General features: G+C 35.1%; 4 protein-coding genes across 7 annotated transcripts; 1 reads left to right on the top strand and 3 right to left on the bottom strand.

Moving 5' to 3' along the window:
- Positions 1–1,366: 1,366 nt before the first annotated feature.
- Positions 1,367–9,641, bottom strand: LOC140819909 (nuclear pore complex protein NUP88). 3 transcript variants are annotated; one of them, XM_073180184.1, is made up of 9 exons: positions 9,232–9,639; positions 8,630–8,781; positions 7,598–7,720; positions 6,972–7,116; positions 6,407–6,468; positions 5,829–6,045; positions 4,787–5,701; positions 3,661–3,910; positions 1,367–2,200 (listed from the first exon to the last, which is right to left on the bottom strand). In XM_073180184.1, the coding sequence occupies exons 1-9, from the start codon at positions 9,523–9,525 to the stop codon at positions 1,932–1,934; spliced, it is 2,427 nt and encodes an 808-aa protein (XP_073036285.1). In that variant the 5' UTR covers positions 9,526–9,639; the 3' UTR covers positions 1,367–1,931. The 3 variants fall into 3 exon arrangements, with proteins under 3 accessions (XP_073036285.1, XP_073036292.1, XP_073036301.1); XM_073180191.1 differs by having other exon boundaries at positions 7,598–7,700; positions 9,232–9,399; XM_073180200.1 differs by lacking the exon at positions 1,367–2,200 and having other exon boundaries at positions 3,894–4,019; positions 4,682–5,701; positions 9,232–9,641.
- Positions 9,642–12,125: 2,484 nt separating this feature from the next.
- LOC140824484 (uncharacterized) lies at positions 12,126–13,595 on the bottom strand. Its single transcript, XM_073186067.1, has 3 exons — positions 13,130–13,595; positions 12,768–13,045; positions 12,126–12,543 (listed from the first exon to the last, which is right to left on the bottom strand). Exons 1-3 carry the CDS (start codon positions 13,428–13,430, stop codon positions 12,469–12,471), a joined length of 654 nt encoding a protein of 217 aa, XP_073042168.1. The 5' UTR covers positions 13,431–13,595; the 3' UTR covers positions 12,126–12,468.
- A 2,194-nt stretch (positions 13,596–15,789) lies between these two features.
- Positions 15,790–20,907, top strand: LOC140819898 (phosphoinositide phospholipase C 2-like). Of its 2 annotated transcripts, none has more exons than XM_073180165.1 (9): positions 15,790–16,200; positions 17,387–17,583; positions 17,744–17,879; positions 17,959–18,192; positions 18,276–18,508; positions 19,304–19,421; positions 19,561–19,713; positions 19,817–19,903; positions 20,514–20,907. In XM_073180165.1, exons 1-9 carry the CDS (start codon positions 15,892–15,894, stop codon positions 20,805–20,807), a joined length of 1,761 nt encoding a protein of 586 aa, XP_073036266.1. In that variant the 5' UTR covers positions 15,790–15,891; the 3' UTR covers positions 20,808–20,907. The 2 variants fall into 2 exon arrangements, with proteins under 2 accessions (XP_073036266.1, XP_073036275.1); XM_073180174.1 differs by lacking the exon at positions 15,790–16,200 and adding an exon at positions 16,226–17,241.
- A 1,066-nt stretch (positions 20,908–21,973) lies between these two features.
- Positions 21,974–24,614, bottom strand: LOC140819890 (putative serine/threonine-protein kinase-like protein CCR3). Its single transcript, XM_073180152.1, has one exon. It carries the CDS (start codon positions 24,529–24,531, stop codon positions 22,162–22,164), a length of 2,370 nt encoding a protein of 789 aa, XP_073036253.1. The 5' UTR covers positions 24,532–24,614; the 3' UTR covers positions 21,974–22,161.
- Between the last annotated feature and the right edge of the window lie 338 nt (positions 24,615–24,952).

Raw genomic sequence — 24,952 nt, 5'->3', positions numbered from 1 at the left:
TGAATGCTCAGGTGATTATTGTGTATTTACTATTTGCACCTGCAACTATTAATATTTTCATTTATGGAACTAAATAATTGCCAATTATTTATTTATGTACATAAAAGTGCGACTTTGAGTCGAGTCCTTTTCCAGAAGCTGACAGTTAGCTGAAGAGGGCAAAGTTCATTGTTTTTTTATGCCACTCGTTCCGCAGGAGTAAATCGTGTTTGTCCTGTTCTTGGAAACAGAAAATATGCATTTTTTTGAAGCGGAAACATACTTTTTTTTAAATTGAATGTTTGGTGGATCTGGCGCTGTCTCTCTCAGTTCAAATTCTCAGATTTTACTTTCGGATTTTCAAATTTTCAAAATAAATGGAAAAATTGCAATAAATTCCCAGATCCCAATGTTATTCTTAATAATTTTGGTCTTGTATGAAATGTTAGGGCATCTCCAATCCTACGCCGAAACTTCACGCCATTTTGGCGCACGGGAGAAGCTCCAATGGGAGACGCACCTCCCAGCACCATATTTGGCGAAAGGAAATTTCTTTTTTTATTGGTTTTTTAAATTATAAATATTAAAGAATTATAAATATTATTTATCTAATAATATGATATTATTATTATATTAATTTAATAATTATATATATATATATATTAATATTTTTTATTATTTTAATTATTAGATATTTAATAATAATAATTAAAATATTTAATTATATAAATTTATAAATATATTTTTAAATTAATTTTATAATTAAACATCTAACACACAAATTTATTGAATAATATTTAAACATTCAAGAATAATATTTAAACATTCAAGTACACAGTTAAAATAAAAATACAAATTCAGATAATTTAAATACAAATATAATAAAAGATAAACAAACTAAATCATCAATAATTTGAAAAATCAGATCTAAAAATATGTAATTATAATAAAAAAATAAACAAACTAAATTATCAATAATTATAAAATGTAATTATAATTATATCACTAAATTTAAAAATTATACATTTAATAACTAATATTAACATTAATTATAATTATATTGTTAAATTTATAAATAAATAGTAAACAAATAGAATATTCTAAAAATATACTTTTTAGTGTAAGATTTGAAGTAAATGGATTGAAGATGAATGTTATATTTGGTACAAAAACTACACCAAAATAGATTTATGAGTTGGAGATGATCTCAATGCAACAAAAACTGAAACATTAGGTTGGAGAGGGAAAGCAAGTGGTAAATGTCCCTTTCACCCTGTGAATAGATTTTGAAGTATCTAAAAGAGTAATCTTTCCGTGTCAAGTTGAATTCTACTGTTGAACTTGCACAAAAGTTTGGGTAAAAGTGAAAAACACTGAACAACTGGGAAGTGTAAATAAATACAAGCTTCTGATACAAAAGCATAAGAGGTGTCGATATCATATGATTACATGCTGCGAAGGGTGACAACATTCAGATGCTACGAGAATTTCCATTACACTAAGAAGAGTTGGTTCATGGATAAGTTTCACACCTCATTACCTAGCGATATTTTCGTCTGGATGCTCTTCAATTCAATTTTTAAGAAACTTCAGTGAGAGAAAGATAGATGACCTGATTTGATATACTCGTCCAATGGTACCGGCTGACCTAGCAGGCTAGCACCCACAAGCGACTTAAACTCAGATGAACCAATGTTGGATCTTAATCAATCGTCCCACCCCAAGGGTCGTTCAGCCATTTATAAATCCAGATAGCAACCAGCAAAAATTGATCCCTTGATGTGGCAACCATCAAAATACTTCTTATGATGTTGCACGACCCAGCTGGCTGGCTCTGTAATTTAAATACCACATCAACCAAACTTGCCTTTTCAAGTAAGCAAATAGACTGCCTTTTTTTTCCTTTCTTTGTTTCCAAAATATCGCAGTTACTGAACGTTTTGTTGCTATCATCACTTGCTGATTCCTCCGCTACTTAATGCCGACTCAACAAGCTTAACCTTTTTGCCGTTCTCACTGTTTAGCAGTGAGAGTTTTTCAAGTGAAGATTTAAGTTGAGATAACTCGTTGTCTTGAATCCGAGACACCCTTCTTCCTGCAATCTGTTTTTGTCGATTCGAGGAATCAACCTGCTGCTGATAATGTACGTGTCTTGTCAATCTCGCATTCAAAGATTCAATGGAAGAGTGCAAGGCATCCAACTCCACTCCAGTAAACTTATCTACATAGAGAGTAAGCAAAATATAGGTTCAATTTTTATGAAGGATCAATCCCAGAAAGCATTATTTCTTCAATGGTGCGATTAAAAGAAGAGAATCGATCATAGATAGAGAGAAACTGCCAAAAAAAATTAAGCACTACATGTATGTTTAGATAGGGGGAAGAAAAGCACTTTGTTTTCGTCAGAGATTTAATAGGCATGATTCTTAAAGGCGTGCATCACATCAGACGGCAAATACTCGACAATCCAACAGAAAGATGTAGTGCATTTGGCTGTAAATTCATGTTTACATGCAATTGTCGAATTTAAGAAATCTAACCCCAGTTCAAACAATATTTATTTTCTTGTTAAAATAATCTAGATTCCTAACCAAGAAGCTTTCTTTATTAAATTTTCACTGTCAAGTGTCAACTTCCGCCTAAAAGCAACAGCCACTTAGCACTTATTAGATTGAACCACTGCAAAGTAATAACCCTGTACTGGAATCATATCTTATTTATGTAGGTAAACACGTGTCTACTAAAAATATGTATTTCACAAAAATAGCTTTACATAAGATTCTGGCTCTTTGATATACATGACACAAGAAATTAGGGAAATAAACTAACGTATGCAATGTTTAAATCTACTAGCAAATCCAATTGAAATTGATGACTTGCACATACGGAGTTTTAAGTCTCCTGGAATAAAGACGCTACGGCCCTATTTGGTTGCTTCCCGAACTTTTGTGCACTCAACTCAACGCAAAATATCATCATAAAATATGTACATGCAAAATTCCACTAAATTTTGTTTCAAAGTTATCAATCAAATCATCATCTCAAATTTCAAAGTCAACTATTTGATACATAATTGCCACACATTCACATACTTGTTCCTACACTTATTCAAACAAACACTGCTTTATTTCACCTTTTTTATACAAGATCAGACATCGCTTTACTACATAAAACAACTACTTTCAAAATTTATATCCAAACAACATTCCAAAAACTTGTTTCCGCACACTTATTCAAACACACTGCTTTATTCGCTTTACCACATAAAACAACTACTTTCAAAATTTATATCCAAACAACATTCCAAAAACTTGTTTCCGCACACTTATTCAAACACACACTGCTTTATTTCACCTTTTTTATACAAGATTAGACATCAGTTTACCGCATAAAACAACTTCTTTCAAAATTTATATCCAAACAACATTCCAAAAACTATTTCTGAAGTCCTTTTTCATAACTTCTAAGTTGAATTGGGTCGAAAGTCCAACCCAATGACGCCGAGATATTTTCAGATGTTCATCCTCACACAGTCTATTCCGCAGCATATGCATTTGCACCTCAATAAACTTTTGTAAAAAATAAGAAAAACTACAGATTATATTATTAAAGAGCTAATGCAACTCAGTATGAGAGAATTTCAGTGCAAATTGTAGAACAAAAAACAAAAACTCAGTTTACCAAGTTCTAGTTTAAAATCACGTTCTGCTTTTGATAATGGCTTTTTCTGTAAACCTGGCAGACTCCTCAAGTTTTGTAAGCGCATTTCTAGGGAACTGTGAAGCTTAACTGCAGAGTCTATGTGATCCTCAATTTTCTCCTGTTTCTTTTCAACGTCCAAAAGTTTCTGCTGCACTTCACGTATACGAGAATGTTGATTATCAATTATTTTTTTCAAATGAGGCCCATGGTGCTGGAGTTCGAAGTACACCTTGAAACAAAAAAATATTGTCAGGCAGAACAAGAAGCTTTAGGTTTCAAAGAAAAAAACAAGAGGCTTTACATTTAAAAAGATATACAAATCAGTCACAGCCAAAGACCTATGTAGCACGGATACCTCAATTTTTTTTTTTTGAAGTATCGGATACAGATACGACACGGATACGGATACGACACGCGGATACGCGTGTCGGATACCTCAAAATCCGTATCGTTGACTTTGTTTAGGGTTGACCAGCCGGATACGTTTTGGACACGGCGAGGACACGCCATGGATACGGCGTGGATACGTTTTTCGGATACGTTTGGGCAAAATTGCAAATATTTAAAAGTTTTAGGGGTTAATTAAAAAAATTAAAATTTCTAGGGACTACAAGGAAAATAATTTAAAATAAATTGGGTTGGGCTTTTAAATCCCTAAATACATTTGTTTATCTCTTTCATTCCATTTAAGTTCAAGCGGCTCTCAATTCAACCGATATGGATGTTTGATTTCTTTTTAGTTGCTTAAGATGGATTTTATATTTAATATTTTGTACTTAAGATATTATGGTTAATGAAATATTACAATTATATCTATAATTTTTACTTTTCAATACTAAATTTATATAAATATAAATATATATAATATTTATATATATTTTAATGATTGTCGTATCCTAGACTTATCGTGTCTTATATTTTCAAAATTTGACGTGTCGCCGTATCCGTATCGTATTCGATACGATACTCGTACCCGTATCCATGCAACATAGCCAAAGACATGCAGATATGAATAAGCGTAATATACTAATATCTAATTTATGGAAAGCATAAATAGATTTTTAAACAAGACATGGATATGCGGACATATATAGTAAAATATTACCTTGTGTGCATACTCCACATAATTTTCATGAAAAAGCTTGAAATACTGATGAAGCATTGATCGTCCTTCAATAGAATCAGCAGTCACAGAGCGTAAATTTGGTGCGGTTGAGGGTAATAGAACTACCTTAGGCCCACTAAGGAGTTCTTTGCTGATTACTGTGAGAGTATCTGCATCTGTTGCCTCTTCCAGGGAAACAGTTTCCCTCTCACTATAAATAGCATGAGTAAGCAATTCATTCCAGGTCTCCATGTAAAGCACTACACATTCATGAGAAGAAGTAAGCCCCACAATCCATGAACCTCCAGATGAATCTGACAATGTCAAGAAACCATGAAGGGGCTCTGGTGAGGAGGATTCTCCAGGGCATGTGCTAAGAACAGAAAAGACAGATGGAGTCTTCATTTGTTTTTCCTTGCCACTGGTTTGACTAGTGAAAGGGAGAAAATGCAAGACAATCGAGTCTATCCCGCCATCATGAAGGCAAAATATTCTTTCTGGAACGAGAGGATCAGAAGCCATCGAAATTAGAGAACCACCTTTATTAGGCAAAGCTAAATCCACAATAGCCAGACGGAGTAAAGGAGGTGGATAACCCAACCAAAAAGTATCATTAGGAGGTTGATCAAGCTTCAGGATCGAGAGATTTGTGGGAGCAAGTTCACAAATCATAGCAGCACCAAACATCTGACCAAGTGAATCAACACAAACACGGGGTGCACTACCCATCTTCCAGACTGGCTGAATTTCATCAGCTAAAGCATCCAGTTGTAGTTGCCCACCACTCCAAGCCGTCATAAGAATTGAATCTTTTCCGACTAAATTGTAAAGAAGACTGATCGCACGCCCTTCACACGCTCCTTTCTGAATTACAGCATTTTCTGTCACACCATGACACACTTTACGAAGAGGACCCTGCATCAACACATTGATACTAAGAAACATTACATTTTTCCATGGAAGGTATACGTTGGTGGTGTCTATTGTGCCAGGCACAATTTTTGAAAAACTTGAGAGGCTCACAGATACAAAAAGAAGATACCTGCAATAAAACAGATGCATCCATTAAAACAAAAGGCTGAGCTTTGACAGCGAATATATTTCCACCAACTCCTTCTTGGAGAGCTAATTCAGGAAATGTTGACTCCAGCCAAGAGATTGCCAGATTAGAATTGTTAACAGCTTTTGAGTTGGCAGATTTAAGCCCAAATGTACAAGCATCATTATGCATTTCCAATAGCGATTCCCATTTATACACACTGTCAAAAAAGATGGTTCAGGTATGAGCCTCCACAGCATGAGAATAATAGGAATAAAAAAAAGGAGCAATGGAAAAAAATACAAAATCGCCACAACCCAAATTAGCCTAATCAGTAAAATTTGACATGTCACTGCAATAGATTTTTCACCAGACTAAATTTTATTAAATATTTGGCAACACGTAAACCGACCACCTTGATGGCTGCGAACTTGCAATAATAGAATATTTTGCATTATAGCAAAGCCTCAAATGGCAATAGTTTTTATAAAGTGCCGTTTTCAGGCAAAGTTTGTTACCAGAAATGAAACTGACACCTCCTAAATGGAGAAACACGCATAAGAGGGGGTGAATGGAATTACCTTCCAAAAGGAACAATCGGGCAAATGATGTATGTTGATCCATCACTAAACAAGAAAAAAATCTGCACAAGACCAGGACCACAAGTCATTTTTTACTGATTCTTCAAACATAACCAAGTTCTCGAGAGGAGATAACAACCTATATCGCAAATTAAATTCAACCTGCTATTGAGGCAAAAAAATAAGACAGCTCATCATGAAAATTGAGTGGTGTAACAAGCAATAATCACTAGAAAGGTATCGAAATAGGCGGGCAAGCTCTCCCAACAAGCAATAGAACCTTCAGACAATCAGTTTTTCAAAAACCTAGCAATTAATGATATCAAACAGGTGTGGAGAGCAAGCAATCATGAACATTTAAGCCTTCATCCCAAATAATTAGCATCTAGTCATGACCGTGGATATTGCTAAAAAAATCCCCACCCAATTTCTACAATCTAATGTTATAAATGAAAAATATAACAAAGTTTACTACATGACAAGCAAGCTTTGCACATTAACCATAACGAGCAAAATAATTCTGCAGGCAACCATGCAAAACTAAAAAGCCAGAAGAATTTCTTACACTGAACTTGTCCCACAAATGATCCGCCCCAAAAGAGAAATCAACAGGACATATTGCTGCTGCATTTCCAGAAAGACCAAGTTCTCCAGGTTGCAAATAATATTCCTGTTCTGGTTGCCCAATTGCTGCAGACAAATCAAACATTCTGCAAAAAAAAAGTACATTTCATCATGATAGAGCACATTTTAAGTTTTATATCATGATAAACGACACTCAGATACCTTAGAAAGGATAGTATAATATTTTTACAAATATTCTTTATTGTACAGAAGAAAGATTATTCAGAAGATAATGATTAATAAAATAATTTCAAACGACCGCTTTTTCTTCTTTAGAAGCCATGGACATGCAAAGGAGGAAAGCCTTTTCAAACTATACTGATTCAGTGATTCCCAACATCCACAGTCCCTTGAATGCTATTTTTAAATAAAAATAAAAATGTAATCCATAATAAACTCTACTGATAAACCAAATCATCAAGAACAACGGCACAATCTAAAATTTCAAGGAACTGAGGTTGTGATGAAATCAATTATCTGACAAAATATACAAAAATAAACATATCTTATTTGCCAAATATTGTAGATCAGTAATATTGCAATAGATGTCAAAGAAGGGAGTGAAACCTGAAAACAGAATCCGAGGAAAGAACTCCCAGGTGAGTGTCACTGAAAGGGTGCCAAGAAATCTGAAGAATGCGTATGGAATTGTTGCTTCCAAAGTAAATTTCTGAACCAATAGAAACAGTCCTGTAAACCATTAGGAAAATGACAGTCATTTCATTCTTCTACAGCTCTCAAACCATAAAACATTTTCCCATCAAATCAATATATTCATCAAGTAAAAGGTACATGTTTGTTTTAAGTACAAAAGCAGGAAGATGGAAAAATGAAATTCAGATTTTTATAAGCCATATACACAATGTCATTTCATTCTTCTACAGCTCTCAAACCATTAAACAATGTCTCATCAAATTCAATATATTCATCAAGTAAAAGGTACATGTTTGTTTACGTACAAAATCAGGAAGATGGAAGATGACTACGGATTTCTATGAGCCATATACAGATGCCTAAGCAGAAGTCACCCAACTAAGATTTTCATACATTAAAAACGATGTGATGGACAGAAAATTGGAAGATATACGAGACATTTATAAATAGAATAGAGATTCAGTGGCCGAGGCTAAGCATCAAGCTCTCAAACAAGACACTACAAGTTACAACCACGTTTGTGCATGTTTTCCAGAAACCTCATCCTTCTACAGCCCATAACTACATTTCCATTCCACTTTCATATCTCATTATACAATCCTTATTTCCAACTCCACTTCAATCAATTCCAAAATTAGAACTATTGTTATGTAATATAATATTATGAGATACTATTTTTTGATTTTTTTTATATTCACGCGCAGAAAGGAAGATGTATATGCTATGGCATTAATAATTCATCATATTCTTTGTATGGCTGACATTAAAAATAAAAATCTCTACTTAACAAAACACACACACATGTATATAGCATATCTCAGATCAGTTTATGGAAATATTCCAAGAAATATTTTCTCGGAACACGGGAGATGAAACCACACACCCCATATGTTGGGGTAAAGTTTTTAATCATCGGAACAGTAGAGTTCTTTTATTAAATTTTACCTACAGATGATAGTATTCTCTTCCCTTGATGCTCGCCCATAAAGGTATATAACACGTAAGCCATCCTGCCCAGCAAGAAGCAATGCAGATCCATTTCTGTTTATGGAAATCTTACTGACATCAAAACAAACTGGGACATCTGCTTGCAACACCTGTAAGTGATTGAAACGATTATAAGATTAGCACATAGACTACGTTGGAAGAAAAAAACTGGAATGGGTATCACTCTCAATACTTTCAAATACGATTGGACATGCAAATAATTGATAGCACTGTGATTTGTCACTGTTACTGTAGTCTATGTTTTAAAAAGTTTATTTACTGCTTCAAAAAGTACGCAGAGCAAAACTATACTACCTCCATCCACAATTGCATCTTCAATTTACAGATTCGCGACATGAGATATTTTCTAAGCTATCCGACAAACTTTGTTTGAGAATTTCAGTTCAAGTTTATTCGATAAACTTCACAAAACCTCCCTGGAAAACCCGCAGTACCAAAGCTCACAACACGTGATGAGTTCATTTGCGCACATAAACACATGTATTGCGCAGGAATCCTGAAAGACAACATTATGAACGCGAATACTCGCAGAAAAATACCTTAGACGGGAAACCGGCGGAGATGGAATCCGGGTCGGGATCACCCAATCGAATCGAGACCCAGTGCAGACATTTCTTGTGAGAGTCCCATACGTAGAGTCGAGAAGCTCCGTCCCATGCCATAAGATTCGTCGGCGTTCTGGCGGCGGAGGCCGCGGATATAGTGGCGGTTGGAAAGATAGGGTGGCTTTGAAGTGGAAGCCATTGGAGCTCAGCCTTTGGAGTTGAACCCGACGGCGGAGGAGAAACCGATTGGCGGTCGTCGGTTTCAGTTAACTCGTAGCTGAACCTCATGTTCTCTCTGCCGACAACGTTCTTCAGTGTCGCGAGGGAATCGGAGAAATTGGAGAAGCTAAACGACGTCGGCTTAGGGCTTCGTTAAGTACATATCTCATTCAAATATTGCGGAGTTGATTTCATATATTTAAAATTAATTTTAAAATTTTGGTTACTCCTTGAGGCGATTTTTTTTATAGTCATCGGGCTTTTGTGGGCTTCCTTGTGAAACGTGGCCCAAACAATCATTCTCCGAAAGCACACGGATTTGGGCCCATTATCAAAATAAAATCGAGCCTTTTAGTGGTAATCACAGGGCCAGACCCATTTAGTCCTCAGCTTCAGATTCGATTCCTCATTCTGACGCGTAAACAGATATTTCTTTTAATTATTAGTCACTGTTATATCCAAAAGCTAACCTGTTTTTGTTTTTCAAAAAAGTTTTAAAAACCAAGCTTACGTTGCTTATTTTTGTATGTTGTCCGAACCAATCATTTTTAATTAACGTCCCAATATGTTATTTTCAACGTTCGGACCAACTTTCTCTGTCGATACAACTTTTCTTGTACACACATCTCGATTCTATGATAAAAATATAAATACTTAGAATTTATTAAAATATAGAATCCTCTAGTAGGGAGAAGTCCAAACTAATCTATTTAAGCCGAAACTTATTCAAAGTTATAAAGTACTCAAAATTGAACTTGGTGAGAAATATTCACATTTGAAATAAATAAATGTACAAAAATAACGAAATTCGAACATTTCGAGGATTTGAAACACAAGCACTACAAAAGCTCGAGATTTTATATGATTTCCAATAAAAAAAATTATATTTAAATAGATGCAATAGAGTCCGAATCACCAATTTTTATATTTTTTTTCCTATATTATTCGTAAAAATATCCTGGCTAAGCTCGAGTACGTTATGGTTTAGGGACTAAAAATGATAAAATCTTTGTCAAGGGGTCTAGATGCTAATTTTCTTGATTTTATCTGTGACTAAAACAGACTACGCACTGAATTCAGCTGTTCCACGTTCTTGCGTGTAACTAATTTTCTTGTGTTTTATCATAGCACCAAACTGAAAGGCCCACTCTGTATCAAATGGGGAATGAACCATGCAGCCCACATTTAATATATTTTGGTAGTTGTCCTTGTTTTTTTTACTTACTTGCATTCCAATTGTGTCGAACTTTCTATTTTTGGAATGATGTCAAAATCTGACATGATCCTAAAATCCGACCAGTTTGACCAGAAAAAAAAAGTAGGTTTGGATTGGGAGCAATCGGGTTCAAGTTGGATTTGTTGACCTGAAAATTTTAATTTTTTTAAAAAATTATATAATTAATTAATACTATCTACATTTTTATATATTATTATATGTTTGGAAAACATTTATTATATATTTGTTTCATAAATTTTCATCATTTAATATTTATTTTACATTTTTTTAAACAATTTTTTATCTGATTTAATAAATAAATTTTAAATTTTTTACAATTACATTTTCAAATTTAATTCATATATGAGAGATTTTGTTATTATGTGTTTAAATTTAATTATTATTGTTGTTATTTAATTATATTAAAAAATTTTAAAAAAAATCGAGTTGAGTCATGTTGTTCAAGTTGGGTTCGGATTAAACAGCTTTTAAATTTGACAAAAATTTGTGTGAGACGGTCTCACATGTCGTATTTTGTGAGACGAATCTCTTATTTGGGTCATCTATGAAAAAGTACTACTTTTTATGCTAAGAGTATTGCTTTTTATTGTGAATATCGGTAGGATTGACTCGTCTCACAGATAAAGATTCGTGAGACCGTCTCACAAAAACTTACTCTTTAAATTTTTATACTATCATGCATTAACTCATCCGAATTAACACCTCAGCTTACTTTAGGTAGCCACCATGGAGGTCGATTCTTGTTTATACATTTTTATAAATAGATAAATAAATTTTAATTTTTACACCAACGGACCAATAAAATTTTTATAACATGGCGACTTACTTTATAAATTTTGAAGTAAATATATGTAAAAAAAAGTAAATGCTTTTTAATAAAAATAAGAAAACGGTCTATACCTTATCTGGTCGCACTTTCTTGAAATATGAAGGTGGGCAATATATTTAAAACGCACTTGTACCAGTCGTATCACAATTGGGCCGTTCGGGATGTATGATCTGTAAAAACATGTGATGACGTCAAGAAAGACAGTTTCAATGCTTATCTTGCTATTTAAGTGGCTATTGACGTAGGAAAATAAAATATTGTTAGATTGATGGCTTTGATATATTATAAAGGCAAAAATAAATTTATGTGAGAGTATTTTAGGATCGTATTTTATTAGACGAATATTTTATTTGAATCATCCATGAAAAAATATTACTTTTTGTATTAAGACTATTATTTTTTATTGTGAATATCGGTAGGACTGACGCGTCTCACAGATAAAGATTCGTGAGATCGTCTCAGAAGATACCTACTCTATTATAATATATATATATATTTTTTACATAAATAAGATGGAATTCTCTAAAAATTGGTGTGTATATGATAATCCTGAAACTAACAAATATCATTCCTTTACTCTATTAATTAACAGAGTCAAACACGGCAAACAATACATAAACTTACAAATAAAAATCACATTTTCCTTTTTCTTTTTTTTAGTGATAAGAAACCCGCGTTAGCACAACCTCAAACAATTTTGTTTTGTTATTGAAAACACCTGCGGGCTACGGCAGTTATCGATCGTAGGAATAATGATACCGTGCATCATCTTGTTTTCGAAACGAATACAATGTATTTACAACGAATTGTCATGTTCTGCCGACCTTTTGCTTCTAACTATGTAAATGTGATCCTTTTGACCTGCCTGCATCGACCGGACGGACCCTCTAGAAGATCACCCATTTCAAATTCGTGGCTTATCCATGGTTTCGTGTTTGACTAGGTTTCAGCTCTTCATACGAGCATCTCTTGGCTTGTTGAAGTACTGATTTTTAGGAAACCCATTCTTGCAAGCAGATACCTGTCGCAAGGTGACATACATCAGGTGAATTTGAAACAGTCGATTAAATATATATATATATAAATATAATTTCATCGCATTTGTCTCAAATTTAACGTGATACATACAACGTGTGAAATATTTTGTAAATATATATAATGTTATATCTCAAAGTGTGGTTTTAATAAATTCGAGCAATAATGGCCGGAAAAGGGAGAAAATAAAATGCGGAGCTGGTGACTTACAGCTTCAATGTCGATTTTGTAAACAAGAAGTTTTCTTCGCTCCCTGCAACTGGTCCTATATGCCACTGCTACGTGCCCAATGGCCAATCCTAAAGACGAAATGTATAAACCCAATTCCGTCGCTTTAGCATATGTGCCGCCGCTTGAATACCCGCCATTCATCCATACGTAGGAACCCTTCAATGATACAAATACCAACGACGCCGCCGAGCAGACGGTGGAGACGCCCAGGTACGGCCACCTCGACAACTTCGGACCGTCGCAGAGACTATAAACACCTAAAAGATCGATAAGAAAGACAGGTTGATCAGCTTAATTTTAGCCCACGTACGTACGAAAGTATGAGTGAACGAGATACTTACATAGAATGATAGCTGATCGAGCAATGGAGACGAGAGGAATATCGATGAGGGAGAGGCGAAAGTCGTAGCTATTCAGATTGATCAAAAGGGTTTCCAGAGTGAAAGAAGGATGCGGCAGCGGAAGAGAAGCGGAAAACAGAGCGGTGGGAAGGAGTACGTCGGTGATTATCAGAAGAATCGGGGCTGAAAATAAGAGTAAAGAAACCAACAAAGTGATCAAGAAGAACAAAGTCTTCATCCATCTTGGAACTAACAGAAATGCTAATTTCTTTAATGCTTTTTCTTCTTTGAAGAAACCCATTACAGATTTCAATATTCTCTTTTTGGATGGAGAATTTCTGTGTGAGAAATATAGAGGGAAAAATAAGGGATATTAGCAAGGTAGGGAAAGGGAGGAGGAGGAGAGAGAGTAGGGGAAATTGCAAAATGGAGGGGAAGAAGATTCTAAATAGTACATTTGACTTCAAGGGGGAGAAATGACTTGGAAATTTGAACTTTACACGCCTCCGGCTAAGGTATATATTGGTCAAATCGGGGAGGCTTAATTAATTCATCAAATTAAATTAAAATTAAGATATTCTAAATTTACACACAATTAGTTATATTTTCTCTTGCGTCCCAATCTTTTTATCTAATGGTAGGTATGAGATTTCAAAATCGAAAATATTTCGGTTTGAATCTCACTTGTATGACTTGTTTAGTTAGGGAAAATAGACACGGCTCAACTCAGATTCTCTAGTTTAATTTAAACCTATGAGATATAAAAAATTATGCATTAGAATACTTTCAAATCAGAGTAAATCTTTTGTGAGACGATGTCACGAATTGAGACGAGTCAATTCTACCGATATTCACAATAAAAAATAACACTCTTAACATAAAAAATAATATTTTCTCATTGATAACCCAAATAAGATATATGTCTCACAAAATACGACTCGTAAGACCGTCTCACACAAATTTTTGCCTTCAAATCATTAAATGCCAAATTTATACATCAACTATTATTATTCTACTACAATGTTACAACTTTGTAATAAATTTGTATATTGTTTCACGAATTCATACATCAATGGTTTGCTTAAAAAATTTACACGAATCACATCAACGAATTTTCTATATGTGAGTTTTAGTAATCGTGTTAATTCAATTCATCATTCTTTGGCCCATTTGGAGTCGTTTCAGTTAGATATAATGGTCAACACCTAACTAACTAATTATTTAACATAAAAATTTTGTTAAAGAGTATCATGAGTTAACTTTGTGAGATGTATTTTCTATTCAGGTCGTCAGTAAAAAAATATTAATTTTTTATACAAATAAATGTTACTCATTATTTTAAATATAGGCATGTTGGAATTGTTTCATGGATAAAAATACTGTCTCACAAAATACCTACTATTTGTATAATTAAATCACGATCAAATGTGGTTTATGCATAAATGCGGCAAACCGTCGGCAATGAGTGATTTCTCTCGGAAGCTACAAATCCATATAAAATCTCTCCCACCAAGTTTTGGAAATCGATGGCAATGAATTACATAGGAATATTACCAAATTGTTAGGTAAAATGAAGAATTATTCAATTAAAGCTTGTTGAATCTTAAATGCAACTAGTAACTTGTGAGATTAATTTATCCCAATTCTAAACTTCGGTTTTGGTTTTATACTCTTCGACATAATAATTTTATTTTAGTTGGACAAAAATTTCTCATGGCCATCGTACGAGGGAAAAATGTAAAATTCATATAAAAATGATAAATTTTAAAAATGATATATCTTAGATTCTTAGTTAATTGTGGTTTCTCAAGTTCTTGATTTAATTTAATGATTTTATATATCTATATATAAAAAGTAATCTTTATTTAGATAGTTGCACGATCATTTATAATAGGAGTAGACGGTCTCACAAATATTTATCTATGAGATAATTCAACCAACTCACAATAAAAAGTAATATTCTTAGCATAAAAAGTAATAGTTTTCATGAATGACCCAAATAAAAGATCCGTCTTACAAAATACGACCCGTGAGACTGTCTCACACAAGTTTTTGCCTTATAATAGTTGGAGAGCTCCTCCACAAAATATTATAAAAAAACACTCCTTTTTACTATAAGTTATTATTACTTTATGAGATAAATATCTCATTTGGGTAATTCATGAAAAAATATTATTTTTTGTGTTAAGAGTATTATTTTTTATTGTGAATATCGGAAGGATTGACCCGTCTCACAGATAAAGATTCATGAGCTCATCTCACAAGAGACCTACTCTATTATTATTTAACTAATATTTCCGATTGTTTTTTTTTTTTAAATAGATAAATAATTTTAATTATGTGTATAAGTAAAAAAAAAGTAATATTTCAAATTAAATTATTTATATCATACAATCATTTCATATCCTACTTATAAAAATTATTATATTAACGATATAAATGATAAATAAAAAAACCTTTCGCTTTCCCTAAACTAGAATTTGCATAATTGATGAAAATAAATATGAAAATCTCAATTTAATAAAGGAATTTATTTTGTTCTTTTAATAAATTATTTGTTATAATTAGATTTTCTATCACACACACATATAACACCATTCCTCGTACTACTGTTGATGTTGATCCAACGTCATCCATTGCGTTACCCGCCAAATCAATATTATTCATATATTCCCCGCTTTAACCCTTACAAAAGCAATGCATCGATTCCTTTTTTCCATTCACAGTGGAAATCTTCGCTCCAATTTAATCAAGATTCATTAATGTCGAAGCAGTCGTACAGAATCTGCTTCTGCTTTCGCCGAAGGTTCCGTCTGGCAGCTGCAGAAGCACCGGCGGACATTAAGGATATTTTCTACGACTATTCCGAGAATGGGGTGATGAGCGCGGATCATCTGCGGCGGTTTCTCGTTGAGGTGCAGAGAGAGGAGAACGCGACGGTGGAGGACGCGCGGGATATAATGAATGAGACGAGACATTTCAACGTGTTTCATCGCCGGGGGATGAATCTCGAGGCCTTCTTCAAGTACTTGTTCGGGAACGGTAATCCGCCTATCAATTTCAAAATGGGGGTAACTTTTCTCACCTTATTTTTAACGTGTATTGATATCCATTCCATTTCTCAACAGATTAATGATTTTCTATTTCAAAATTTCCGGGATCAAAATTGTCGTCATATTTTGGATACCCAGCTTTTCTCTCCTGCATGGAAATTTTACTGTCTTCTTGCAGTGCTGCACGCATATTCTATAATACCTAATACATTCCCTATAGCCATAGTGATAGAGAAGTTACTTCAAATTTAGAGGGGATGATCTCCCCGGAGGTTAATAAATAAATTACCCCAAATTTAGATGAAACACAAAAAATCTATCACATAATTCTACACCAAATAAAAATTGAAACATTTTTTTGCATTGTCACTTTCTCCCTCGATTGGATATATCAGTTGCTAAATTACTCACCAGAAACTGCTCCTGCAGCAAGAAAGATACCAAAGTAGGAACTTTACTATGTTATTTGTCGTTTTCTGTCTGAAGTATACCCTTAGGTTTCAGTTTAATGTGTTCAAAAGAGAAAAACAAAGAAATAACATTTGAACTACAATTGAAAATATAGCAATTCTTGAAATTTCAATGGATTTATTAATTTGGATGTTTGATATCTCATATGTAGTAAAGATTATAGTCGAGGTTAAACGAGAGCAGTATTTAAATATTAAACGTGGGAAGATAAATATTTCAGACGTGGGGTTTTATTTTCGAAGTTTTTGTAGAAGTAAAACCAAGGACTTAATTAAGGCCAGATGGTGATATTACCTCACTCGTTCTGCCAAGATTTTTGCAATGTCGGGATGAAAAGGCTCTGCTTTTACCTGAAAGTAAGGCATGAGAGTAAGATCAGGAGCTCCTGGGGAATTTTGGGAAATGAGGTCTAGACATCATCTTGTTTCCACTAGCTTATCATTTCAATGTTTCTGCTTGAAATGTGTTTTGAAGTTTCCACTCACATTTCTTATATTTTTCACTTTCCGGAGCTTGGGATGCTGTTATGAAGAATTTGAGCATTCCCCAATAAGCGAAAAGTATTTATATCTTGATTAGAACAGCAGTGTAATTGCTTTTCTGTTATTTTGCTTTATTCGTGCCTTTCAATGGCTCACACCTGACACCTGTACCGGACATTTTGATATAAGCCATTTCCTTGATTATGGTCATAAATGGAAATGCAAGTTTTCTCAAACTAGTTTCTTTCCAGGTTCATCATGACATGAATGCTCCGTTGTCTCATTACTTCATATACACTGGCCACAATTCTTATCTGACAGGGAATCAATTAAGTAGTGACTGCAGCGACGTTCCGATCATAAATGCATTGCATAGAGGCGTGAGAGTTATTGAATTGGATATATGGCCTAGTTCCGCTGGAGACGAGGTGGATGTTCTACATGGGAGGTATCAGCTGTTTGAACATCCTTTTAATTTATTATCGATAACGTTAAGTTTCAATTTCTTATTCATGATTTATTATGCCAAACTTTATGTCACACAATCTGATCCATTTTCTCTCTCCTACCCGTTTCTTAGAATTTCTCCTTATTTTTTGTACGTGTAGGACATTGACCACCCCCGTTCAACTACTAAAATGTTTGAGATCAATCAAGGAACATGCTTTTACTGCCTCTGAATATCCTGTCATAATAACACTTGAGGACCATCTCACCCCGGACCTTCAGGCAAAAGTGGCCGAGGTATGTAAATTGACTCTATAGCATCACAGAGAAAGAGTGCCAGCAATGTCATAACCACTTTTCTGTTGATGGAATTTAGATGATCACCCAAACATTTGGAGAGATGCTATTTTCCCCTGGTCCAGAAAGCTTAAGACAATTTCCCACACCAGAATCTCTAAAGAAAAGGATTATTATATCAACCAAACCACCCAAAGAGTACTTAAAAGCCAAGGTTCTCGAATCAAAAAAGAGTGACTCAAAGAATGAAAGAAATTCAGCTACCGAAGCTTGGGGAAAAGAAGATAAAAGCTTTAAAGCCAATGACGATAAGGTATATGGTTAAAGTTCACATTTAATGTCATTTGATTTCAGACTATTTCTCTAGTTTTGAATTATCTATGCTTTCTCCAAAAGGATTATGATTTAGATGAAGATGTTGATGATGAAGAAGAAGATGATAACGAGTATCATAAGTCTCAGCAAAAGGTAGCACCAGAATATAGGCGGTTGATTGCTATTCATGCTGGGAAGGGGAAGGGTGGAATGCAGGAGTGGCTGAAGGTGGATCCTGATAAAGTGAGACGTCTTAGCTTGAGCGAGCAAGAGCTTGAAAAGGCCATTATAACTTATGGAAAAGATATAGTGAGGTATGTTGATACAGCTTACTTTTAATCTTTTGCGGTTGAGTGTGCTCCATAATTTCTCATTTCAAGAATTGTTTTCCTAGTTTGTAAGATAACCAACTGTGACTTATTCTGAAAAAATGGAGACGATAATAAAAAGGTCGGGAGTTTCTGAAATTGTACTGGACATAGTATAGAAGAATTATACAGCACAAAATAATAATAATAAAAAGATTCAAGCAGCTCTCTACTATGATACTATCCATTTCAACAAGTAGTTTTATGTGTCTCTCAGTCTTTGCTAATGGAGTCAACCGAGTTTCACTATTGTTTTTGAGTTGTTGGATGCCACCCCTTCAAAGAATGAAGACTATAAGTCTGAATTTGAATGCCATAAGAACGGATTTTAAAATATTCAATTTGTTTGCATCCGGAATAAATGAAAAAGGAACCAGCAATTTCATCGATGGTACATGTCTAACCCTTACAAAAATCATCTGCATAAATATGTGTGTGTGTGTGCGCGCTCTTGTAAACCCTAAGATATCAATGAAAAAGCTTAGAACAACATTTGACTTAGCCCATAAAAATTCTACCTAAAAGATTGCATGAAAACAATAAGTAAATTAACTTGATAAGTTAATATGTTAACCTACCCATGATCAAGTAGTTTGCTCAATTAGCTTGGTCCATTGTGATTCCTTGTCTTCAAGTTTTTTACTTGGATCAATCTTGGCTCGATCCACTAGCCTTTGATCTCCACTCACTATTAGGATTAGGGTCATGTCACTCAGTGTTCTTGTTCTTTGTTTTCTGCAGGTTTACACGTAGGAATTTACTGAGAATATACCCAAAAGGTATACGTTTTGACTCATCCAATTACAATCCATTTATTGGATGGGCGCATGGGGCTCAATTGGTTGCATTTAACATGCAGGTTAGAGCATTATAAGATTGAGAAAATTGAGGACACAGAAATTTTTAATCAAATCATACTATCATGGCTTTCTTCACTTGGTGCGTATTTGTTCATTAGTTAATCCGGGGTCTAAAATGTATTTCTTGTATCTGAACAGGGGTATGGAAGAGCTCTTTGGTTGATGCATGGCATGTTCAGAGCCAATGGAGGCTGTGGATACATTAAAAAACCAGATTTTTTATTGAAGGATGGCTCACGTGGTGAGGTCTTTGATCCAGATGCTAGATTGCCAATCAAAACAACTTTGAAGGTAGTCTGCAGGCTTCTTCTCTAAAAAATATCCCGCAGCACTTAAAAGACTGGAGCTTTATTTAAACTCCATATTTTGTCCAATCATCCGTTCTGTCAAACAGGTGACTCTGTATATGGGTGAAGGATGGTATTATGACTTCCGTCATACACATTTCGATGCTTATTCTCCCCCAGATTTCTATGCAAGGGTGAGTGATACATTTGCAATTTTTTTTTTAATTTCCTATATAGTTATATTTCTGTTGTTTGACTGGTTCTACAAATGAAGCAGCTTCAGCTAATCAGCTATCAATCGTATTCAATGACTCTTATCGACTCTCTGGCTTAACATTCTCTATCAATACGTTAGACTATGTCCCTATTTAATGGTTGTATTCTTTCTATGACTCTGCTTGTGTTTAGATGCCTAAAACAAGGCACGAGGAAAAAAACACCTATAATTTTTACATGTTATCTTTAGATGTCACAAGATTGAGGGCTAATCTCTCCACTTGAGTTGGAGATACATATATAATTCAAAAGGTTTTATTGTGATTCGAGTCTCGACTCACGGATGAGCTCCTCTTCGGTGGCCTATTTTGCTAAACACTTTGACTCACCCCTGAGCCTCGGCACAAATGTAATTATATAACAACCCCTTATTGAGGGATTGCCCCCATTTAGGCATTCATCATTAATCCAACTCATGACATTAATTCTAATAGCATTCATTGGAACCTATTTTACTATCATATTTTATGTATTTTAGATGCATAACACACCACAGGGTCTGAATATGTCACATTTGTTCATCCTCAGGTAGGAATTGCTGGAGTTCCCGCAGATTCCACCATGAAGAAAACAAAGATTCTTGAAGACAACTGGATACCAAATTGGGATGAGGTGTTTGAGTTCCCATTAACAGTTCCTGAACTAGCAGTCCTTCGTATTGAAGTTCACGAACATGATACGTCTGAGAAGGATGACTTTGGAGGCCAAACATCCCTTCCCATATCGGAGTTGAGAAAAGGCATTCGGGCAGTTCCACTTCATTCTCGGAAGGGGGATGAGTACAATTCTGTGAAGCTTCTTATGCGATTTGAATTTGTTTGATCCAGGTACGAATTCCTTTCCACATTTGTTATATCTCTTATTTGAGATTAGCCGGTAATGCGTTTACACACGTGAGATCGCGCGCGCGTGTATGCATATATGTTGTGCACTGATTGTGCACCACAAATGTTTTTTGTTCTTACCGAAAGCATTGAAATTTGTTAATAAACAACGATATGATCGAAAGTTTTTAGTCTAATGAAAGCAAGTTCTGTCACAGCTTCTTCAAATCTGTTTTTTGTGCTTCTTCCTTCGGCCAAGAGAAAGATATCATTCAAGAAACATGTGATTTAAATTGTAATCAGCTGGAAAATAGATCAAAGTGACATAGTTTGAAAGTTGATGTGAGACGAACGTGTAAGATTAGTATTTAGACACGGTTTGGAGACAAACTGTGACTAAAACAAATGATTTGAAAATTTGGCAAAGATTTGGACAAAGTAAACGAGAGGAAGATAGAAGAGAAGAAAAAGTAAATCCCAACCAAAGGAAGCCACCATTCAAACTAAAATTGAATCTCATTTAAGTGCATCTCTTTCAGCTCGAGGGGAAGACATAAAATCAAAGATGACTCATCGTTTGAGAATCCAAAAATTTATCTAATTCATATCAAAAGTGGATTTTATAATTATATATTATTTAATAGATTGATATCTGTTCATATTTAATTATAAAATGATTTTCCTTGTTTATCATTACATGTACATCAAAATCTCTTAAATATTCAGTATCAATAGTTGTGCTAGAAATAGAAGTAACGGGAGATATTAAATTTCATGGAAATGAAACCAATTTGTTTGATGTTTTCTGACGTTGTCGGGACAGATATTAATTTATATTTGTTTTGCTCGATGTGTGTTTCTCTTTTAATGAGTGACATAAAATAATGTAGACAGATAAATAAATTATTATTTTTTTTCAAAAATAAATGTCATCTTCTTTAATAAATGAGAACAGAGAAATTTCAAAGTCAATTCCCAAGTGATTATGTTTCTTCCCGACGTGACAAATACTCCATCTCAACTTGGACCAGAACTTGGTATTCGTTAGACTTCTGAGTGCTTTAGCCTTTGCTTACATCTAAATTCACGTGAAATTAACATAACTTCTCAGTCAATAAATAAATTAATAAATAACATAATTTAACAAAAATATCATATCTTCTTCAGTTACTACTTCCCCTTCGGAATCTTGAGCATCAAATGAATCTGTCTATATTGTACAAAAGCCTACACAAACTCATGTCAGAACAGAAGTTTAGACTGTCATTTTGGCTAGCAACAAAAATTAATAAAATTAATGAAAAATCATGAGACTGAAAAAATTAATTTCTAGTATGGTGTTTTCTCAAATTTCAATCTGAGAGGATGGAGAGTGGACTACTGGAGAAGCTGCCACGGCTATCACAGAGAGCCAATGCTCTTTCTAAATTCACAACAACGTCACTCATTGTAAGTCTATCTTTGCCTTCTAAACGCACACAATGCACCGCCGTGTTCGCCATGAGCTCCACAGCTTCGGACTCGTTCATCTCAGGTGGACCAACTCTTGAGTCCAAGATCTTGGCCAATTCTCCGGCCTCGATCATTGGCACTGTGTAGTCTACCAAATTGACTGGCGAACCTCCATTTTCGGCATTCTTGAATATAGCCTTCTTCCCTGTCAAAAGTTCTAGCAACATGACTCCAAGACCATAAACGTCACTCTTCGCTGTCAATATATTGAGTCCATAATATTCAGGATCAATGTATCCTATGGTACCGGCTGCTTTCATTTGTCTGAATTCACGATCGTTTTCTGGCCCATTTAGGGACAATCCGAAATCAGACACTCTTGCTAAGAAATTTGCATCAAGCAAAATGTTTGAAGACTTGATGTCTCGATGAATTATTGGTGGAACTGCGTAATTGTGGAGGTACTCTATGCCACGAGCTGCGTCTAGTGAAATATTGATTCTCATTTTCCATGAATTCACGACACTGCTACTCTTTACGACATTGCTCTTGCCATGTAAATGATCATGAAGCGATCCATTCTCCATATACTCATAAACTAACAGTCTTTCATCCCTTTCTTCACAATACCCAATTAGACCAACCAAATGCTTGTGATGTAACCGTGACAAGAACGCCAATTCAGATTCAAATGCTCTCTCTTTCTCTTGAAACTTCTTTTCCTTCGAACCAGTATCGCCTCTTTTGATAGCAACTTCACGGCCATCATGGAGTTTCCCTTTATAGACACCGCCAAAACTCCCTCCACCGATCTTGTTCTCGAAGGCAAAATTATTGGTAGCCGATACAAGCTCTGAAAACAAGAATTCTTCCGCCCTGTCTGGTTGTTTTGATGATGTTCCACTCCTTTGTCGCCTCATGAGAATCGATCCTTGGCGCCTAAGAGTAGATGATCTTGAAGATGGAGTACTACTAGATTGTTGAGCAGCATTAGCTACACTCATTGTTGGCTGCACAGAATTATGAATCTTTTTCTTCCCAAAACAAACACCGGTCCACAAACAATATGCCACCGTACAAACACCCACCAATCCACCTACCAATCCAACTATTGCTAAAGCCAGTAAACCCCTTCTAAGCCCTCTAGAAGGGGAAGAAGGGGGAGAAATAATGACTGGCGGTGGTGGAAGAAATGATGGTGGGTTTTCCGGAATCAAAACGGGATCATCACAAGGCCGACAAATATGTCCATTTCCAGAACAAAGTGTTGACGAGTCAGGATATACATTACATTGACAAGAAGTCTCAACACATGGCCACGGAAGTGTCTTTTGTAAAGGCAACTCAATCCCTGAAGAATTTGGCCAACCGATACCCCAACAAATTACTGAAAAATTTCTTGTTGTCAATCCACAAGAAAAATTCGAGCTTGCAACAATGGATTCAAATGAAATTCCAACTGTAATATTGCTTGAAAATTCGCCATTTCCACCCCAACAAATCACTGTTCTGTCCCCTCTTCTGATTGCACAGCTGTGATTTTCGCCTAAAGCTAGTGCCCTGTACTCGTTTGCGACATCCGATGGCACATTCAATTGACCGGTATCATTATTCCCTTTGCAAACTACAAATCCTGAATCATCTATGCCACAAGCATGCCTTCCACCAACCTGAATATTTGTTATTGATAAATTTGAAAACTCTGATTGTATAAAAGAAGAAAAATTGTTGTTCCCCCAACAAAGAACCCGGTTGTTATTCTCCAAAATTCCGCAAGAAAAATCATAACCAGATGAAATCATGCTAAATCGTGAATTCCCAGATGAAGGAACACGATACGGTCTCCAGCAAATGGCGTTTTCCGGAGCAGTAACATTGGTTAACGCACAAATTTCAGTGTCACCGATCGTCAGAGAAGTCAATGAAGACGTGGTGCTGTTGTAAATTCTTTTGAAGGAAAAGGTGGTGGTGTCCCAGCACAGGAGTCTGAGGCCGCCGGAGAGAACGCCGCAAAGGGTGTCTCGACCACCGGCGACTCCTTCGAATGAGGTTGTGGGGAGGATGGGCGGGAGAAGCAGGCCGTCCCGCCAGCATTGAATTTGTTGGACAGGTTGCTGCGCCACTATGCTGCAGATAGTGGTGGTGGAACCGTACACTGCTGCGAGTGTGGAGCTAGAGCCTCCTAGGGCTTTGGCTAATGGCGGCAGAAGCGAGACGGCACCAGATAGGAGAAATACGGCGGCGACGACCGGTAAAAATGGAGTCTTCATGGAAGGGACGTAATCTGAGAGAGCAGAAGCTCCCTCATTTGTAGAGAGAGAAAAGGAAATGCACTAGAGAGAGAAAGGGTCGACGAAAATAGACCAACTGAAAAACGATAAATTTTTCATTAAAAAACAATAAATTTAGAAGGAGTTGGAGTAAGCATGTTTAATTTAATTTAATTTAATTTAATCGGGGAAAATATTAAAATGATAATTAAAAAAATATTTATTAGTGGGTAAAAACGTGTGTTTGACGTTTTCACGATCGTATTTTGTGAGACATGTCTCTTATTTTTGTTATCAATAGAAAAATATTACCTTTTATGCTAAAAATATTAATTTTTATTATGAATATTGGTATGATTGACTCGTCTACAGATAAAGATTCGTGAGACCGTCTCATAAAAAACTACTCTTAATAATAATA

Source organism: Primulina eburnea, chromosome 2, assembly GCF_022965805.1.
Source record: "Primulina eburnea isolate SZY01 chromosome 2, ASM2296580v1, whole genome shotgun sequence".
NCBI lineage: Eukaryota > Viridiplantae > Streptophyta > Magnoliopsida > Lamiales > Gesneriaceae > Primulina > Primulina eburnea.
Note: the sequence above shows the minus strand (reverse complement) of the source record. Positions and strands in the feature narration are given on the sequence as shown.

What these genes read in the sequence shown, in the direction of transcription:
- LOC140819898 (XM_073180165.1), top strand. Translation starts at nt 15,892, where the DNA reads ATGTCGAAGCAGTCGTACAGAATCTGCTTCTGCTTTCGCCGAAGGTTC. An exon ending in CTATCAATTTCAAAATGGGG is followed by an intron (nt 16,201 to 17,386) that starts GTAACTTTTCTC and finishes GTTTCTTTCCAG; the next exon opens with GTTCATCATGACATGAATGC. An exon ending in TTCAGGCAAAAGTGGCCGAG is followed by an intron (nt 17,880 to 17,958) that starts GTATGTAAATTG and finishes GATGGAATTTAG; the next exon opens with ATGATCACCCAAACATTTGG.
- LOC140824484 (XM_073186067.1), bottom strand. Translation starts at nt 13,430, where the DNA reads ATGGGTTTCTTCAAAGAAGAAAAAGCATTAAAGAAATTAGCATTTCTG. An exon ending in TCGATCAGCTATCATTCTAT is followed by an intron (nt 13,046 to 13,129) that starts GTAAGTATCTCG and finishes TCGATCTTTTAG; the next exon opens with GTGTTTATAGTCTCTGCGAC. An exon ending in ACAAAATCGACATTGAAGCT is followed by an intron (nt 12,544 to 12,767) that starts GTAAGTCACCAG and finishes ACCTTGCGACAG; the next exon opens with GTATCTGCTTGCAAGAATGG.
- LOC140819890 (XM_073180152.1), bottom strand. Translation starts at nt 24,531, where the DNA reads ATGAAGACTCCATTTTTACCGGTCGTCGCCGCCGTATTTCTCCTATCT.
- LOC140819909 (XM_073180184.1), bottom strand. Translation starts at nt 9,525, where the DNA reads ATGAGGTTCAGCTACGAGTTAACTGAAACCGACGACCGCCAATCGGTT. An exon ending in TCCTCGGATTCTGTTTTCAG is followed by an intron (nt 7,117 to 7,597) that starts GTTTCACTCCCT and finishes TTTTTTTTGCAG; the next exon opens with AATGTTTGATTTGTCTGCAG. An exon ending in ATTTGTGGGACAAGTTCAGT is followed by an intron (nt 6,469 to 6,971) that starts GTAAGAAATTCT and finishes GGTCTTGTGCAG; the next exon opens with ATTTTTTTCTTGTTTAGTGA.